Source organism: Corythoichthys intestinalis, chromosome 10 (assembly GCF_030265065.1).
Source record: "Corythoichthys intestinalis isolate RoL2023-P3 chromosome 10, ASM3026506v1, whole genome shotgun sequence".
Taxonomy (NCBI): Eukaryota; Metazoa; Chordata; class Actinopteri; order Syngnathiformes; family Syngnathidae; genus Corythoichthys; species Corythoichthys intestinalis.
Window position 1 is genome coordinate 45,008,725 of NC_080404.1, and position 19,131 is coordinate 45,027,855.

At 38.9% G+C, this 19,131-nt stretch overlaps 1 protein-coding gene across 2 annotated transcripts in view; it reads left to right on the forward strand.

The window, feature by feature from the left end:
• Positions 1–18,844, forward strand: part of LOC130922844 (stromal membrane-associated protein 1-like) — a 102,545-nt gene extending 83,701 nt beyond the window's left edge. For both annotated transcript variants that reach the window (XM_057848022.1, XM_057848023.1), the window contains 3 exons: positions 5,314–5,503; positions 11,088–11,275; positions 17,930–18,844. In XM_057848022.1, the coding sequence (XP_057704005.1) occupies positions 5,314–5,503; positions 11,088–11,275; positions 17,930–17,997 (446 nt within the window). In that variant the 3' untranslated portion in view covers positions 17,998–18,844. The remainder of the gene's footprint in view (positions 1–5,313; positions 5,504–11,087; positions 11,276–17,929) is intronic.
• The last annotated feature ends 287 nt before the right edge of the window (positions 18,845–19,131 follow it).

The following is a 19,131-nucleotide window of genomic DNA, read 5'->3' on the forward strand; positions in this document are numbered from 1 at the left end:
GGCGCAGAACTACAGTATCTGCGTGAGCAGTTAATCTTGAGTATGCATATTAGTTTGGCTTCCAGGCTGACAAATAGCACAAATTTTCCTCACCAAAGTCCTAATTAACCATTATAATCAAAACTATGCGTGCCAAACAGTTGGTTGCCATATCTTAATGCAAACTTAATTAACTTGTAATTCCTCCAAGCAGTTTTTATTGCCGAACGTCTCCATCAAACATAGGACTTTAGCTTCAAAAATGGTTTCATCAGAGAATTTCAGAGCAGACGGATTTGCAAATCGCTGTATTATTTCCAGGAAAGAATAAAGCTTTGGATTTGAAACCTGCTAAAGTTTTTTTTTTCCACTGTGTGACTGATCTTTAGAACAAATATGCTTTTTGCTTTACAATAGTCATTTTCTCTAGGTTGAGATCGGGTTGATCAGTTCAGGGTAATTTACCTTCCACTTACTCCTTAATTTTGGAGCAAGCATGGTGCGTATGCGCTGCAGCTATTAATAGCATCCTGCTTTGGTGACTACCCGACATACAATTACTGGGATCGCTTCAAAGCACTGTGTGTCTTTCTCGCTACAGTCAATGCTTATCAATGTTTTTCAATGGTCTGTTTAAACACAGACCCATTTTTTCTCCACGCTTCTCAACCTTTTGTACTTTATTTTTTCCTCCTCGCTTTCATCCTACTTGACCTACTCCTACTCTATATCCCTACTACTATGACCTTTATTACTACATTATCCTACATTAACTTCATGATCATCCCTCTTTACCTTTGCTTATTTTGCCATCTCTTATCTGGCTTCATACTTTTTCAGTAGGGCCGAGAACCAAAAGTGGTATTTGCTAGCCTGGCACACCAGACTCACCGCTGTTCCAGCTATTGAGTCTGGCCACCATTCAGAGGATAAAATTTCCAGGGCGGAGCAAGCCACAGCTTACAGACAGCGGAGTGGACCAATCAGCGACGGGCGGACGTGACATTAATAATGCGACGAGGGACTTGCGCGCAGAAGTAAACATACGAGGAGACTCAGGAGAGCGGAGTTTATTCATCATGGCTAGCGCGAGACAGACTGTTGTCATTGACTTTTGTCAATGTGTTTTTGGTAACTTAAAACGGATTTTACCGTGGATTGGAACATATTCTTGGCTCTCCTGTTCGCCATCTGTGTTGTTGTGGAGACGACTTCCGACGCGGAAGAGTGACGTTGCTCGTTAAGAACACGCCACGCAAATAAACGAATCTGATTGGACGGTTGATTTTGTTCTTGCACGAGAGGCCGATAATGGGCTGGGTTCCAGACTATTCTCACAGTGTTTGAAAAATACAGTGAGAACAGTTTGGCCGTGCCAGGCAAGGTATTTGCCATGTGGCAAAATGGATTTTGCCATGTGGCTTTTTTTTGCCATCTGGCATTTTTTTCCCCCATGTGGCGAAATAGATTTTCCCATGTGGCATTTTTTTTCGGTGTGTGGCAAAATGGATTTTGGTTTGTGGCATTTTTTTTTTGGGGTAGAAGCCACCCACATGTTTTTCTGGCCTTGAAGATGAATGGAAAATTTGGACGTGCATAGCTGTCAATGGCATAGCCTGACTTGGTTGCCAGTTGAATGTCAGTGCGCTGTAATGCTAAGTGTATGGTCAAAAATCACAGCCACTAATGTTTTTCAGCTATTTGATATAAATGGAAAATTTGGACGTGCATAGCCGTAAATGGCATGGATGTGCATGGCCTTCAAAACTGCCATACACCCCAAAAAAATGCCACATAGAAAAAAAAAATGCGACAAACAGAAATCCATTTTGCCACATACCCAGAAATGTCACATGGAAAAGTCCATTTTGCCACATGGCAAAAAAAATGCCACATAGCAAAATCCATTTTGCCACATGGCAAATACCAATTTTCGTTCTCGCTGTCTCTATTTTTTAGTGGTTTCCCCAGTGGTGCAGCTACACGTTGAGCAGCGAATACGCCGCGAATGGGCGCAAAGCGACAGGGGGCGCCTTAACAAGGAATGCCCTTAATCGCTCCAGATCCCAGTCAAATTTCTTCCACTCACGTTTTTTATTTGTTTTTTTACTTACACCTTTAAATTGTTCATTAGGAAAGTCAATTGATTGTTGCCAACGAATTTGATTAGTGATTTTCGCCAACAGCAATGAGCAGTCCTTGTTTGTGTGTAATGTGAGGCTGTGTGCGCCCCAGTGATTAGAGCAAGAGTGAGAGAAAGTTCACTGCTAGTCTGCTCCACTCAGGTTTGGTAGCTGAATAAATATTATTAGGAAGTGTCGCGGGTTGGATTGTCTTGTGTGTTGTTAGATCCGGTTTACCTCTGTCAGAGGTGAGTAAATGAATCCAATTGTATTGTTTGTATCTTTTGTTGTTGAGACATTACTACTTAGCATGGAGAGCTAAGCTAGTTAGTGATCATGCTCGTCAGTGAGTCTGTTTGTATTGTGTTTTGGAGAAGCATATCAACACTTCAGTTATTGTTATAGTAAAGTTGTGTCATTTCTTTTCATACAGAAACCACAAACATAAACCCATTCATATAGCAGCTTAAAGTTTCAGCAAAAACTACCATTTAAACGAAATTGTCAATATGAGAGTGTGCTTTTAAATTGGATTTGGATTGTATTTATGAACAACTGTTTGCTTGCTGGGAAACGACTTTTTGGCGAGTGTGACGAGAAGAGCCATCGTCCAATCATTATTTTTTGGGGGAAGGTTCCTTCCATGACACAGTTCTTGATTGGATCTTTCCCAGATTACGGTAATATGTGGAATATATTAGTAGCTGATATATGGAATAAACAATCTGGCGTGCCAAGTTAGGTTTTCTCCATCGTGTCCTCCCAAGTGTTGTGCATCTTCCCAGACCCGCTTTGTCCGTATTTCTTTTTATACTAGTCCCTATAGCTCTTAGTTTGCCTCTCCCTTCCCCTCTACTAGTCAAAGAGAGTCAGCTGAGTGAGGCAGAGGAGTGCAGTACTGCCTGCTAAGTAGTTGAACACAACATACTTTCAAAGTAGTGTGGTTGTGTTAGTGTGTTTCTTCGTGTGCGTGTTTCCCGGTGCCCACTATTTCTCACACTGTCTCCTCTTATCGTATTCAAGAAGTCGCCTCTGCTTCCCCTTTTACTTCACTCTTCACTCATGCATGCATGCACGCACATGCACCTGCACTGTGATTCCAAGCTTTTTTATTTTTGGAAGCAGATAAATTCAGATATAGTTTGACAGCAAAAACTGAAATCATTTCTCTCATTTCCTCGAAGTGTAGTTCTCATTACTCAAATTAAGTCTTTGGCTTTCTTTTTATATTTGCCAGACATTTAAAAAGCAGCAATTTGACTGTAAATTGACAATGATTCTATTTTTGTTAAATGTCATCATTGCCTGTGGTGCATCCAGGTTTGAATGTGCACTGTGGCAGGGCTGCTGTACTCATTAAGAACACAATAGTTTACTGATTAGCTGTCGTTAATGGCAACTAGGGTTGCTACGATTAATCAACTAATCAGTTATCAAATGAATAACTTACTACTTTGATAATTGATGAATATTTCAGAGATGTCGTTCACCTCAAAATTGTCCAAAAACCTTTTTATGATCCTTTATTCTTAAAGGGGAAGTTCAGAATTTTTAACATAAGACTTGATCTTCAAGTTAGCGGGGGTTTAATTCGTCGGTGGAGTTGATTTCAAAAAAGTTTTTGCAGTTTGTTAGTTATTTGTTAGTTTCAGGGCTCCGGAGGGGCTAGGCTAGCACATGTCAATGGTGCTGACTAGCATACCAATAAAAAAAAGAAACAACACATGCACGGATGAGAATCACCGATGACCCATTCAATCAATAGTGTTTGCTATGTTTTCAGGATAAAGTTACCATTGTATGTCAATAATTGTAGTATGAACAGCAACATTTGTAATCCAACAGCTCTGCAGGGAACAGGCTATCTAGGCAAGCAGGGCGGAGTGATATCCTTTTTTTCACCGCAGATTTTTTTGGTGGGAACGAAAGGGACTCCCCATCCCCCAAATCAATCATTCTGACACACTGTGCTATTTACTCATGGACCACAACATGGTTTCGTTTAAACAGTTTGATCTGTTGATATAATTTTTACTGGCATGATAGCAATTGGATCGCGCTAGCTTAGCCAGTCCTGGGAGCTGCAACTAACAAATACCTAACACTCCCCTGGACTCCCAGCAGACTAAGCACAAGTGGCCAAAGCACTCCTCTAATATAATCGCGTTACGCATCTAAAAAAAAAAAAAATATATAGTCCTGCAGAATAAATGAATTACGGCAGTTTGGTGTGACATTGTTTTGGCCACATGGGTATTTTGAACAATGTATTTTGAATTTTTTTGACTGTGTTATATCTGTTAATATATATATATATAAATATATATATTTTTTTTATTGGCATGCTAAGCAGGTACCATTGACTCGCGTTATCTTAGCCACTCCGGAGCCCAGAAACTAACAAATAACTGAAAAACTGCACGGAATTTGTTGAAATCAAGTCCACCAACTACGGTAATTAAATCACCACAAACTCGAAGATTAAGCCTTATGTCAACAATTCTGAACTTCCCCTTTAATAGTAAATATTTTCTTATTTGATCGTTATTCTCAAATAATTAACAGTTTTATTTAAAAATAAAAAGTTCCCCCTTTTTAAGAAACAAAGTCGATAGTTTATTTTCATTTCACGAGAAATGTTCATTCATTTTTAATGTTGGAGAAAAAAATGGAAGCTCAGAAATAAACATCTTATTTAATGAATTAACAAAAAAGGAAAATAAACCTTCTGTGTTTCTTTTAAACCATTTTAAATGTATTTTGAATTAAAATAATGGAAACAAATAGTAAATTGTTCTCTTGATTTAAAAAAATGCTTATGTTAAATGTTCTAAAAATGGAAAAAAATAGTACATTTTCTTTCCGGATTTTTTAAAATAAATTTTATTTTATTTTAATTTAAAATTGAAATATATTTTCAGAAACGAAGTCAATGATTTGCTTCCGCGGGCCACGCAAAATGACATGGTGACCCCCATCTGGCTCCTAGGCCCCAATATTGACACCTGTGCACTATGGAATTTAATAAACGAATTACGGAAAAATATGTGTCTTTGTCTCCTAAACTTTGTATATTACACATGATTGCAATAATTCCCCTCAGTCCAGACACGGCTACAGATGCACAGCCTCTATCATGAAAGGAGATGAAAATGTCCAAGCCATATGCATTTCTTTGGTTTACAAACTCGGATTCTCTCCATCCCAACAGCCTGGTTCCAGGACAGCACTTCAGTCATCAGATCCCCCCACCTCATCATCTTCCTCCTCTACCTCCACCTGTACAACCACAAGGGCAGAGGAGAAAAAGCTTTTATCAAAAGACTCCATCCTGTCTCTGTACGCCACCAGCTCAGTGGGCAGTCAGCCACAGAGCCAGCAACAGCCTGCTACTGGGCAAGGTAAAATGCAAAACATATGCACACACACACACACCATTCTGATCAAAACATTGCAGTTTCATGCTTGGCATAGAGAATAATCAAATTGTTCACATCCAATTTTTTGAAGTGTGGTTACACTTCAAAAAATTGGACGTGATCAATTTGATTATTCTAATTATGTCAAACTACACAGACTACTGTTGTAATAATGGTAGCCATTATGATGCTGGTGTACATTGAGCGCTGTCACTGTTTCCCCACTCTACTTGTCATCTAAATACATATGAGTGCATCATCATCATCATTGACTCGTCATCTTTAGTTTGACACTCACTCAACCTTATTTTGAGCAGCCAACCATTACCATTAATCAGCTGGTAACCTTCAACTTCCCCGATAGCGATCCAGACCTGTCTATAGATTAGCTCAAGAAGTAACCTCTTTTACTGCCAATGATGATGATAGACATCCAATCATGTGGCTCTTTTCTACCTCCTGCTGTTATTTAAATGAGGTTGTCACTAGTAGACGTCCAATTCACTTGAACTGCTGAATGTTTGTTCCAGGGCTGCAGCTATCAATTATTTTAGTAGTCGAATAATCTACCAACTAGTTAGTTCGAATAATCTAGTAATCGGATTAGGAACATTTATTGCGTTGCAGAATAAATTTTAGGAGATGTTAAACAAAGGCTTGCTAAGATGGAATTTCTAAAAGAGCATTAAATGTGAATACAAAATTTAAAAATTCCGGAGTGTTTTTAGAACTATGCAGAATTAAACTTTCATTTAAAAATAAATTAAAATACCTGCGGTTAGCCTCAAACAGTATAAATAAATAAATAAATAAATGAGGATCTAAGTACACAAAAGAACAGTTGGCTAACTTGCCTAGCAAAAGTAAGTTTATGCTATAAAATGCTAACATTTTTTTAAATGCTCTTAGCAAATCTTTCATACACATATTCCCACCAAAAATGGCTAAATATATGTATAAACTAAATTACGAATGTATTAAAAAAAACGGATTAGCTCAAACAAAAACTTGGCTTATGTTGGTCTTAACAAGGAGCAGCTGGATTCAACCATGTTAAATGAGTTATGTCATATTCATTGTTTCCACTAGAGGGCAGTGTATCCGCCCAAATCAATAAAACCAAATGCAAACACTTTCGAAACAAAGCATTACAACGGCACTCTAATTAAAGGAATACTCGACGCAGCAAAATTTGATTCGAAGCTTTTTCTAATCAAATTACTCGAGTTAATTTAATTATCGTTGCAGCTTTGGATTGTTCATTTGCTGTGAGCCTTAATAGTTCAAATGGATAGGACATCCATCGCCGTCAAGGCAGTAGCAGAACAAATGTGAACAGGGCAAGAGTGTGGTGAATATAAACGGGCCCGGCAAATGGACTATGTGTGACTGTGGTGCTGGTGGAAAATTTGTTACAGGCCCCTCTAGACGACCATGGGGGCGTCAGCTCTGTACATCATCTTACGTTTCTGTTTGACCCTCTCCTCGCTAGGGATGGGAATTGATAGGATTTTTACGATTCCGATTCCATTATCGATATTGCTTAACGATTCGATTCTTTATCGATTCTCTTATCGATTCTAATTTGGGGAAAAAGAAGAACAAACGTTTTGATTGGCATCGAGTTTGTTTAATCAGAAGTCACAACCTTACAAACTCACAACGAGATCAAAAGAGGCCCAAAGCCTCAATGTTAACTGTGGCAATAAGTGGCAAATACACAAGAATGTGTAACATTTTACTGAAACATTTATCTAATAGAAATAAAAAATATTGGTATATATTGGCAGATAGGTTGTTGTTCTGCTTTTTGCAATATGTGTTAAAGCAGGGATTCCCAAACTTTTTCCTGTGAGGGCCACATAACTTTTCCCTTCTCTGATGAGGGGCCGGGGTCAGTTTGTAACAGAAAAAGTGTGACGATTGCAGAAGTGCATAAATGTAAAAAAATATTGTTTTTCAGAAAGCCACAATCAAATAACCCTTTCTGGATTCTTCACGGAATGAAAGTAAATAAAATAAAAATAATAATATAATATAATAATAATAATAATAATTAATAATAAAAACACTATTAATTAAATAGATAGGGCTTCTTAATAGGACTAGTTGTTATAGATCCCAAAGTAAATTAATCAGCACAGCAGTTGAGGTCCTCTTGGGTGGGGTGGACTTAGTCACTGACTGAGCGGTGCCACCAGCTCGACACATCATCAGTTGTGTGCCCCAGCTTCATCAGGTGTTTTGGCCACTTAACACAATACACCCTCTGCTGGGGTTGGCCCACCACAGGCTGATCAGACCTGGGTGAGTGTCAAGCGGTGGCGCCGCACGGTCACTTGGCAGCCCATGTTGCGTCCCTGCGTTTCAGCCACAGCCAGTGACTGCTCCGCTCTGCTGCAGTGGCAAGTTCTTTGATTGCCTTCCGTTGGGCCTGCCCTCTGATCCCCACCTCCTTCAGGAGCCTTGTGGTGGACCTTGCTACAAAGCCTCTGCAGCCGACCTCCACTGGCCACACCTTCACGTTCCAGCCCCTAAATAGATAATAACCAAATAACCCTCTCTGAATTCTTCAAGGAAAAGGCCAGGAAATAAATAATACGATTGAGAAAAAAAAAAAAAAAAAATCAAAATGGCTGGACCAAATGTGGAGGCGGGCCGTATTTGGGCCGCGGGCCGCAGTTTGGGTACTACTGGGTTAACGTGTATTATTTACCATTACATTGAAATGCATGCCTTTTAGTTTTTGTGGCGCTTACACGCTCAAGTGGGGGCGCCCTTGCGCTTCCTCACGCGAAGAAGAACGCGCTCACGTGAAGAAGAGCGCGCTTACACCCGAAGAAGAAATGCCGCATCCAAGCAAGTGAGCGAGTTAGTGAGAGAGGGAAACACTTCTACGAGCCTACGTTCTTTGTTAACGTTAATATCTACAGAGGCAATGCCTGTATGTATCATCTTTTGTGTTGTTGTTGTTGTGTTTCCACTCGCGATCGGACACTTAAATCCAGTTGTGTAGTGGTTTGAACAATGTGCTAATGCTAGCGAACGCATGCTAATCATTTGCTATTACTGTTATTAGCAGCTAATCATCGCTGATTTACGTTGATGCAAACCTGTTTGTTATTGGGGACGAAATTGATTTGTTTCATTTCTATTCTTAGTTTCACTCTTGAAGTGATGATTGAATAAAGTCAGCAAATTATACCAACGTCTTCTGCATCGTCATTTGGGAGTTTAGCTAGCTGTATAGCCAGGACTGAGCCTTAGCCTCTCTGTGAGGACAGCGCAGTCGTATTCCCTCCCGATGCAGTCATCTCCACCTTGCAATGACTGCAAGTCGCTTTGTTGTAATTTTTCCTCGTGAAGTGAAGACACACTTTCGCGCGTTTGAACCTACGTGCTGTCATTGTTATGTTTATGGCTGCAATGCTCGTGCTTACCCGTCGTAACCTTTCATTTTCACACTCTTTCCTGGTGAAGTGTAGTCAAACTTTGGAGCGAGTGGTTCTTGGCCCCATGCTAGTTTGATGCGTCTGGACAACAAGACACGTCACGACGCAATACGCGTCTTTAGGAATCGTTAAAGGGATCGTTAAGGCTTTTTCATTGTGATGTCGAGGCCTCGAAACACTCGGAACTGGTTCCGAATTGGAATTGGATTTCGATTCCCATCCCTATCGCCCAAACACACCCCCTTTATTCCCGCAAACCAGACCCCCTTGAGGCCTGTGCCCCGGTGCGGCTGCACCCTCAACGCTAGGGGTGTGCCATCTTAGGCACCCCACGATTCGATTTGATTACGATTCAGGGTGCTACGATTTGATTCTTGAACGATGATCACGGTATTGATGATGATCACAGTTATTACGATTATCGATGCATCGTACATTACTTATTAATAAAGTAGACAAACAAATTTTTGTCCATCATTTATCTAAAATATCCTAATGATTCAACAGGAACGATGGAAACATGCCCATACAACAAAAAGCTGCCTTAAAGCTGCTTTTTTATTTATTTATTTTTACAAGAAAGTGCAAAAACATTAACCATTTGAAAGGGAGTACTTATTTCTCTCAACAATACAATAAAATTTACACAGGTGGAATGAATTCCACATTTTCTGGAAACAAAGTGTCTTTAGAAATAAGCCTTCTTTTAACCAATATACTTTGTTTTCACATTTTCTGTACTATTTCGCATGTTTGTAGTGTTACCGCTGTACCTAATCATGGTTTTACATGTTCTGCATATGAAATACACGTTAGCGAATTTGCTAATTAGCTTAGCGCTCGGCGCTAACTATTAACACCTCAAAAACAACTACAGTAAAGGCTAAACAGTACAAGAGGGTTCGTGTACTCACCTGTTATAGACGCACAAGGGGCTTAGAAACACACTCAGGACATTTTTCAATTGACCTGACTTGAAACTACAGCTGGAAATCTGAAAGACGAGGAGCAACGAACTATCTCTCTTCCCCTCTCGCGCTAAAAAATCACGTGCTGACAGAAGCGCGCCTTCTGTGCCAGCCTGTCTCATACACAAATTTATTTTCCAGTCTTTTGAAAAAGAGTAAACCTCTCACTCAGTTACAGGCAGCATCCATTATAACGTGCGTGCGTCCGTTAAAGGTGTCCGGGCGGCAGACGTGTCTTGAATTTTGTTCTGCTACGAGCGGCTGTCATAAAGTTATGAGAGAAAATCATCGTTTTTGACTCTTTATGAATCGTGATCGAATCGTCACGTGTCGAATCGCAATGCATGTAATAATCGATTTTTTGGAACTCCTCTACTCAACACACCCCCTAAGTTCCGCCCCTGCGTCAAGGGCAGCCAAAGAATTAACTATTGCTGTTCATCTGTCAAGATAGCCTTGCCTGCCTTTTGGCTGGTGGATAATGTTAGCTACTCTACTCTGATGGCGCATCTAACATTCTTAACATTTTGATTGCTTCAGTGGTTTTTTTTTGTCAAGTAACCTAGATTTTTTTTCAGTATTTATCGTAGTAATATTAGTAGTATTATGCTATCTGTATTATAAATAATGTAAGTATGGTGTACACAAATGGTAGAGTATCCTCTATAACCAAAATGCATATATGCAGCGTTGGCCCATTGTGCGCTCGCGTACAGACACAGTAATCATAATAACAGATCTGAGGACAGGCAGATGAAAGGTCAGTGTGATGAAAAGCCATTTTCTGCTACCCGACTTCACCATAGTGAAAGCACTCTCCTCTCCTCCTTTTATTATATGCAAAAAAAAAAAAAAAAACGTTGCTCTGTTAATGTGGATTTGTGTATGTCTATACACATGTGCGTATGTGTGGGCATGCAGATCTCTCTGCAAAGTGTGATAGGAAACTACTGTGAGATTTGTTTGTTGAGAGGAGTAGTCAGTAGATTTACACAGTAATTACAGTACATGTGCATATTGATTATATCGCTGTATGATTACACTGACTTATCTCAAGGATTAGAAATGAAAATAAGGATGAGGGGCAGTCTGTTACTTCCGGCTAGAGATCAAATTTTTAATCACTTTGACTATTGTGTGTTATAGGAATGCACACTGGGCAGCCTCAGATAGCACAGCAGGGTTTCAACAGTACCATGATGGGAGGAGGAGCCATGATGTCAGGCATGACTCTACCAAATGGCAGCTTTGTGGACATGCAGCAGAATGTGATGTCAGCCACGCAAGGACAGAACATGCAAAGTGTTCAGCAAGGACAGTGGAGCATTGGCCAGGTAATGGAGGACAATTACTGTGATTTTGTGACTATAAACCACACCCACCAAATTTGACCAGAAAATCAAAATTTCCCCATATATAAGTCGCACTGGATATGCCGCAGCGGGCGTCCACATAAAATGATGGGATTTTTACACCAAAAGACATGCAGCTGAATTTCCTGAAAAAAAAAACAAAATCCATGACTAAGTAGCACTATACTATAAACCACAGGCTTCAAAGGTGGAAGAAAAAAAGTAGCGGCTTGGAGTCTGAAAACTGTATATTAAGACTTATAATAGTGCCAACAAGGTGCACTCTATTAGTTCAAACTCCTTCAATCACTTTTTAGGTGGCTTACAGCAATGGAAGATGATTGTTATTCATTTTATTGTACTGTATTTAAATCTAATATTAGGTTAAAATCCTGTATGTGCAATACTAATTACCAAACAGCTAGGGCTGCGGCAATCGATTATTTTAGTAGTCGATTAATCAATTAACTAGTTAGTTTGAAAAATCGAGTAATCGGTAAAGGAAGATAAAAAATTAAAATACCTGAGCTGAGCCTCAAATGGTATAAAAAAAAAAAAAAACAAGGATTCAAGTACAACAAAAGAACAGTTGGCTAACTTACATAGCAAAAGTCCACTAGCTTAAATGCTAACTTTTTAATTTTTTTTACAATGTTCTTGACAATTGGTTCAAACACATATTCCCACAAAAAAAACGGCTAAATATACCTATAAACTAAATTACGAATGCATTTAAAAAACTTTAGCTCAAACAAAAACTTTGCTTATGTTGGTCTTAACAGGGAGCAGCTGAAATCAGCCATTTGAATGAACTTATGTCATATTCACTGTTGCCACCAGAGGGCAGTGTATCCACCCAAATTAATAAAATTAAATTCAAACACTTTCAAAACAAATTTTAAAATTAAAATTTTAAAACTTTAATTGAACAAATACTCGAAGCAGCAAAATTTAAATTACTCAAGTTAGTCGATTAATCGTTGCAATACTACAAACAGCATTATCCTTTTGTGAGAGTTTCCTAACAACTATTTCAACTTTCGTTTGTTTCATGATATTAAGTTCTTCATTCTGCTCTTAAGACAGTCAAATGCATTCTCTGTTGGGTTTTGGTCTGGAAATTGACCTCTCTTTCGGCAGTGAAGGAATTTGACCTTCTAGCCAGACTGCCAGAAGGGCAAACTCCGCGTGTTCACCTTAGTCTTAACCTTTTGTACTGACTCCATTTTGAAAGGTTTAAAGAAGGCTCACCCAAAACAAGTTTCAGGAGTTGTCAGGGCAACGAGGGTTTTGTATTATTCCATATCAGCGTCAAAGGGGCTTTTGGAGTCTTATCAGTTGGATATCGGGCACTCCCCGGTGTTCCTTGTGTTGAGACAGCGTCCCGCCATTTTTTTCTGGACTGTCCGGGAGAACTGATTGCGAGAGTTGGTGCGTCAGTCTTGCTCAGTCAGTTGTATGACGCACGCACTGGGCTTCCGTGATAAGTATGTGTTGTTTACCTCTTATGCCCTATATTCTGCTTGTTTTCCTTAAACTAAGGTATAAGTGCTATTTATTTTATATTGGGTGTATTAGAGTAATACAAACAGTTTGACGGTGCCTACGAGAAAAGGTACTATCTCCTTCAGCAGTGTGCTGTTTTTAAATTGAAAGACAATGTGGTTTTGTACTGTAGATTTTGCTGTTAGGATCATGTCACTTTCATCAATTTAAGATAAATAAGCACTGCCCTAGAAGAAGCCATGCAAACCCAACCATGACCTCATCAAAATTTGCACAGATTAGTTTATGAGCGGATCCTCCTCCATCACAGTCTATAAAAACTTTCTCCCAAAATCTTCAAGGCATCGCAGTACATTTTCGCAAAAACAGCCTGACCTTCCTGCAGTTGTTGCTTTTGAGTAGTTTAGTTTACACCTCATGGAGTAACTTCAGTGCAGTTCTACAAAGAGTGGATTTTAATATCTCCACTCCTGCCCTCTGGAGGTTATCAGTGATTTTGATGTTTTAGGGTCTTTGATAGATTCTCCCAAGGGCGTAAGTTTGCATAGGGACGGTAGGGACATAACACTACCGACTTTTCAGGATGCTCAACTTGTCCCCACCAACTTTTAAGCAAAACTATTTGCATTATATAATGACTACTGTTATATAGGTAATGTAGATTGTCTTCCCATATGTTGTGAGGATAGAACTGACTCTAACATTACTAAGTGAATTACAGTACTTTTATCATGTTCATACTTACTCCTTTTTCACTTGTTGAATGTGCCAGCCTATTTTTCCCCTCAAGCGCACGTTTGATTGACTGATGACTTGACCCAACACACACAAACGCATACATTCACAGCCCGATAGAAATACAACGTGCCGCCTTTTACGCCCTCTTCGAAAACAAGGGATATTAGACGTTTTTTCCGCCAGCAGCAGCCACTGTAAGTAATGTAGAGAGTTAGCATAACATTTATCTGTGCGAATTTCTCGAACTCGAGGAAGAAGCTGCTTTGAGAGAAATATCCTCCTGTATGTTTTCGTTAACGTTAAATAAACTGTCAGAAATGTAGTGAAGCAAGGTTTACGCCCTTCACCCCAGCTTAGATTCTTATTTTATTTATGTGGTTTTAGATTTGTTGTGTATGTTGATATGATTTGTGTTCAAATATTGAGATTTAAATTTGCTGATGAAATCCAGACATTTATTCTGGAAGCTTTCAAAATGTATCTTTAGTAGTTTTTGAAAACAAAGCTTTGAATCGAACGGTGAATCAACTGAACCAATACATACTGTATGCACTGCAAAAACCCACCTCCTTAAAACTTAGAGAAAAACAAAACAAAACTTAAACTCCCTTGTTCCTAGTGTAAATCTACTAGAAATAAGTGAAATGATCTGCCAGTGCTTCAAGTAAATTTTACTCACTCAGATTTCTTGAAATAAAAAAAATAGCTAGCTGACAATAACCTTAACAGACCTATTTTAAGCAAAAAGTTGTATATTTAATCTTTTTTTTTTTTTTTTTAATGTTTGTCAGAAATGTTCTTAATTTAAGACTAGATATTGTTCAAAACATTATTTGAAAGCATTTTTTTCTTGATTTAGGTGAAAATTTACCAACTTTTAGATGTATGGGCTTTAACAAGAACAAATAGGAATATTGATTTAAAACAAATAGGAATATTGATTTAAAGTAAGTGGAAGAATCTGATGCATTAATCGGTTAACTAGCCTTTAACATTCAAAACAAAATGGAGAAAATTATTCGACTGCATTTAAGAAAACTGATCAGATTAAGATGTTATAAATTTGCACATAACCATTTAGCCTTTCAATTAATTAGGTCCATATTGGTGAGAAATGTAGCCCTGACCCCTGTTACCCAATCGGTTTGCTCATATTAATGTCCCGTCCCCAGCACAAAGTGTACATGCAAGTTATGCTGTTATATTGTCCCTACCAAAATTGAGATCAAACCTATGCCCTTGCATCATTCTCCCAATGTTTCTCCTAGCAACTGCTGTTGTTTCCTTATTCTATCCCTTCAGCATCTTTTAGACAGTGGTTCCTTTTTTCTTCACCAGAACATTCCAAATGGTTGTCATGGCTGTGGCCAATGTTTGTACAAAAGCTTTTTCTATCTTCTCTCAGCTTCACAATGATGGTTTTCACATTTGTTACATGGCCAATTAGAATGCTAACCAAAATAAAAAATTTAGCCTTTAGCTGCAGCTGTACCCTTCTCTGGTTAACCCCTCTGTAATGTGTCATTTTTGTTGAGGATCTGATTATGTAAGATACTATCACTAACCAGTGTTCCTAACGGCGTTATTTTTGTTTAGTGGTGAGTAATCTAATGAATTAATTTGCCCATCTTTGCAACGCCATTACCGTTACTGAAGATGTAAAGGTATGCATTACTACAATTTGGTTGAATGATGCGAGAGATGTCTGAAAGACACGGTGAGAGCAGAGCAGGAGGAGGAAAGGGGGTTGTGACGCCATTGCAAACGCGATGCTAGGTGGCTCGGACTTCGGAGCGTTAGCATAGCATTTGCGTTCTCGCTAGCCTTAGCATTTAGCGTGACGAGCGTCATCTTGAACTCTCGAGCAAGTTCGTGGCGTTCAGCTGGGTACAATTAATTGAAAATAATGGACTGTTTCCCTATTGAGTACGCATTATCATCACCAAGTGTGCGTTGTCCTTGTAGATGCTACATAATAATGTGTTTTGTTTTTTTAATTAGAAAAATAGTCACTTGCCCTAAACTTTTCTTGTATGACATATCGATAAGCCTTGTGTTTTTTTTGTTTTGTTTTTTTTTTTCTTCCCCAAAGATATTCAGAGCCTTGCCTGCATATTGAAAAATGTATCTATATATATTAGGGATGTGACGGTACACACAAATCACGGTTCATTACGTACCTTGATACGGGGGTCACGGATTGGTGCAGGTTTAGTACAACCGGAAAAACACCGCATTTCTCACAGCATTTGAAAGTTGGTTTGTATACAATTACACTGTTTTATAGGTGACATTTTTAAAAATGTCAAAAGTGTGGCATGTTCTTTTTGAATGAAAAAGACTGTTCAATTTAATAAATTATTATAAACATATTTGATGTGAAAAACGTTATAGAATGGAACATGTAATAGCGTGTGGAACATTAAAAAAGCAATGTCAGTTACGTTGCCGAGTAGCTAATTACTCTTGCATTGAGGTAACTAAGTTACTAACGCAATTAGTTTTTGGAAGACATCATTTTTAACTGTAACTAATTACTTTTTAAGGTAAGATTAACAGTACTGTAACTAACATGGAAAAGGATGCATACTTGTCAACCCGAGGCCGTTGGCAATCTTACAAATAGTGACGTATGCCCTTACAAATTGGTGACTAATCTTACAGCGTTGTACATAGCGTGCAATATGAAACAAAAATAAAACTAAATTTTTTAAATAATATGACTTTATTGGTAATATTGTAACACATAACATGATGCAATCCAAGAACAATATCTTCAGCTACATCGTAATTACTGAATTTAACAGTGACTTTTGTTATAATTGTATGTAGCACTTTTGGCAATTTCTAGTCTGTCTCGATGGCTGCACTTCATAGGACTTCAGCTCGCAATTCAGTTTGACTTGAAATTAAAAAGGTCAATTGATAAAATTAACTTACCGATGCAATCTTTGAGTCAGGGAACATTTCTTTTGCTAATTCTGAGAAGTAATCAGCAGTAGTTGCAGGCAAATTGTGTTCGGCAACAAATTGGCAGAATGAAATCTCCTCTTTCGTCACTTTTCATTCTGCAGACTTCATCTTTATGACCAGTGTTGTTAATCTTACTTTAAAAGAAAAAATAGTTAGAAATTACTTCTCCCAAAAAGTAATTGAGTTAGTAACTCAGTTACTTGAAGGTAAGAGTAATTAGTTACTTGGCAAAGTAACTGGTGTTACCTTTCTTTTTTTTTCTTCTTCTTTTTTTTCATTAAAAAAAAAAAAAAAAACATAGTAAACTTTGCTATGTTTGGAAATTGTTTAATATTGTGAATCAACTATTAAAGTTGTTAAAATTGCTACTGTTTTTGCATTAGTTCCCTTCCATCTACTTTCGACATGTTAATGTTTTAAAACGGTTTCATCATTTAAAGATGGATTCAAGTCCAGATTTTGCCGATTTAGGAGTATTTTAGATTAAAAGTTACTTAAGTTCGCTAGGAAGGTTCACTCCAACAGAGACTTTCTGAGAAGTCTACTGCTTCAAAATGGCAGCTGTTTATTAACGCCGCCGTCTGTCATTTGGCATGTAGTTCTATAAGCATTTGATATCTAGGTGTAGATTGTAGGCTGTCGGCTACAGTCAGGCTACATCGCGTTTGCTACAGCGTCACAACAAACACTCTTCTCTCTCAGTGTGTCTGACTTTTCTCGCGTCATTCAACCAGCGTAGTAACGCATCGTAATGCACATTGTCTCGTTGCCAAAACGGTGACAAAATCTGAACGGGGAAAAAAAAAAAAAACGTAATGCACGAAAAACGTACAGATTTTGAACGTACAGCGTACATATTTAAAAATCAGTGCTCACTTGTACAAATTACGCCAAATCGTACTTGACAGGTATGAGGATGCAAGACCCTGCCAAAGGGCTTTGACATATAGGAAGTGATGGAAAATGTTTACATGCAGCTACAATGTCTGATTCCAGGTGCACGAAGGCCTTCAACCCTCGCATTATAATGCAAATCTGCGTATCATTCTTATTGTCACTGGGTGATAGAGTACGAGCCGAGGTATAGTGTCTGAAAACCGGTGTGCATTTGAGATCGCGTCGGCTCTTTGTGTATCCACACATACCTGCACAAAGCTCTCAGATGACCAGATAAGAGAGTGGTGCAGCACCAAGGCACATTCATAATAGATAAGACAAAATGGAAGACTGAGGGCAAGCAGAGGGGAGCAGATGAGTTGCTGAGTAGGGGAAGTGTCAGGAGGTGACAAGAGGAGTCATAAAAATACTTTGACAGCAGTTATCAAGTGAGGTAAAATGTGTTTTCCTTACTATTTCTGGGCTAAAGATGCATGCTTTTAGTGAGTGAATTTGAATACTGTCTCAACGTTCTTCTTTCAGTTATCCCAGCAGATGTCTGGCATGGCCACAAATGGAGGTGCAGCAGCATCGGGCGCCCCCGCAGCTAGTTGGTCCCCAGCTTCAACCGCTTCTGGACAGACCCTCAGCACTCAACTGTGGAAGTGATGAGTAGGCAAGTCCAGAAAATTAGTAGGGCAGCCCGTGGGACCTTCTTAACAAACCTCCTCCACAGCCTCCCAAGGTTCTTTTCAAAAGTCAAGACGATACAGTGAGATGGGGGAAGGGCTTTTTCAGCCATCATGTTTTGTCTTAATTGGATCTTGTTTTGATTTCCTGTTGTCGTTGTGTAAAGAGCAAGTGCAGTTACATCACAGCAAACAAGAGAGAACATTGCTGGACGTAGTATCCGCTGACGTAATGTTATACTTCTCTTAATATCATTATTAAAATGAGTAGATAGCTCATAGTTATTAAGTACGTACAGTAGATATGGTGCTCTTGTAGTGGTTGGTCTCCGCTGTGTGTGTTATACTCCTACCACACCTGCCCTCACCTTCTCAATAGCACCAGCAGAGCATGGTGTGCAGGTAATCGTCTGACCAGTACTGTATTTATGTAAAAACATTAGAGCCATAGCCGGTGGTCAGGTCAGTCATTCATCTCGCCAACATTTGTTTTCTTAGACTTTGTTCATCATGCTAAGAATATTCGAACAGTAAATCCTGAAAGCCAGCTGTGCAATGTGAAATCATTCAGAATTATGACATTTGTTAATTTGGCCAGTAAAACCCTGCTGGTTGACAATTCAAATTTTAACAATGTAGACAGTTGTTGTTGGTATTTTATGGAGTTTTAAATGAAGAACCAACAATTAGGATAGCGTGTTTGCCAACTGTTAAAAACACTTGTACTGTACATTCTGAAAATACGCATTACTATTACTAGGCGCAGCCCCACTATTCTTTGGAGAGTTGTTTGATAGCCTGATTGCCACTTTTCTTGAGCAAAAACAACATGTAGTCTGACCTTGACCTTCGTAATTCAGGTACAACTTGTGGCCCAACAGCGCGCGCAATCCGTCATCAGCTATTTGGGATCTCGTTAAATCAGGCTTTTACAGTTTAAAACTATCCACGGATTGTCCTAAGGTCTCCTAGGAGTTTTATGCGGCTGTGTTGCACGTTGCTTTTGTTTGGTGACCTCTGTTGCATTCTTGAAGGCAAATTAAACCACTCAAGAAT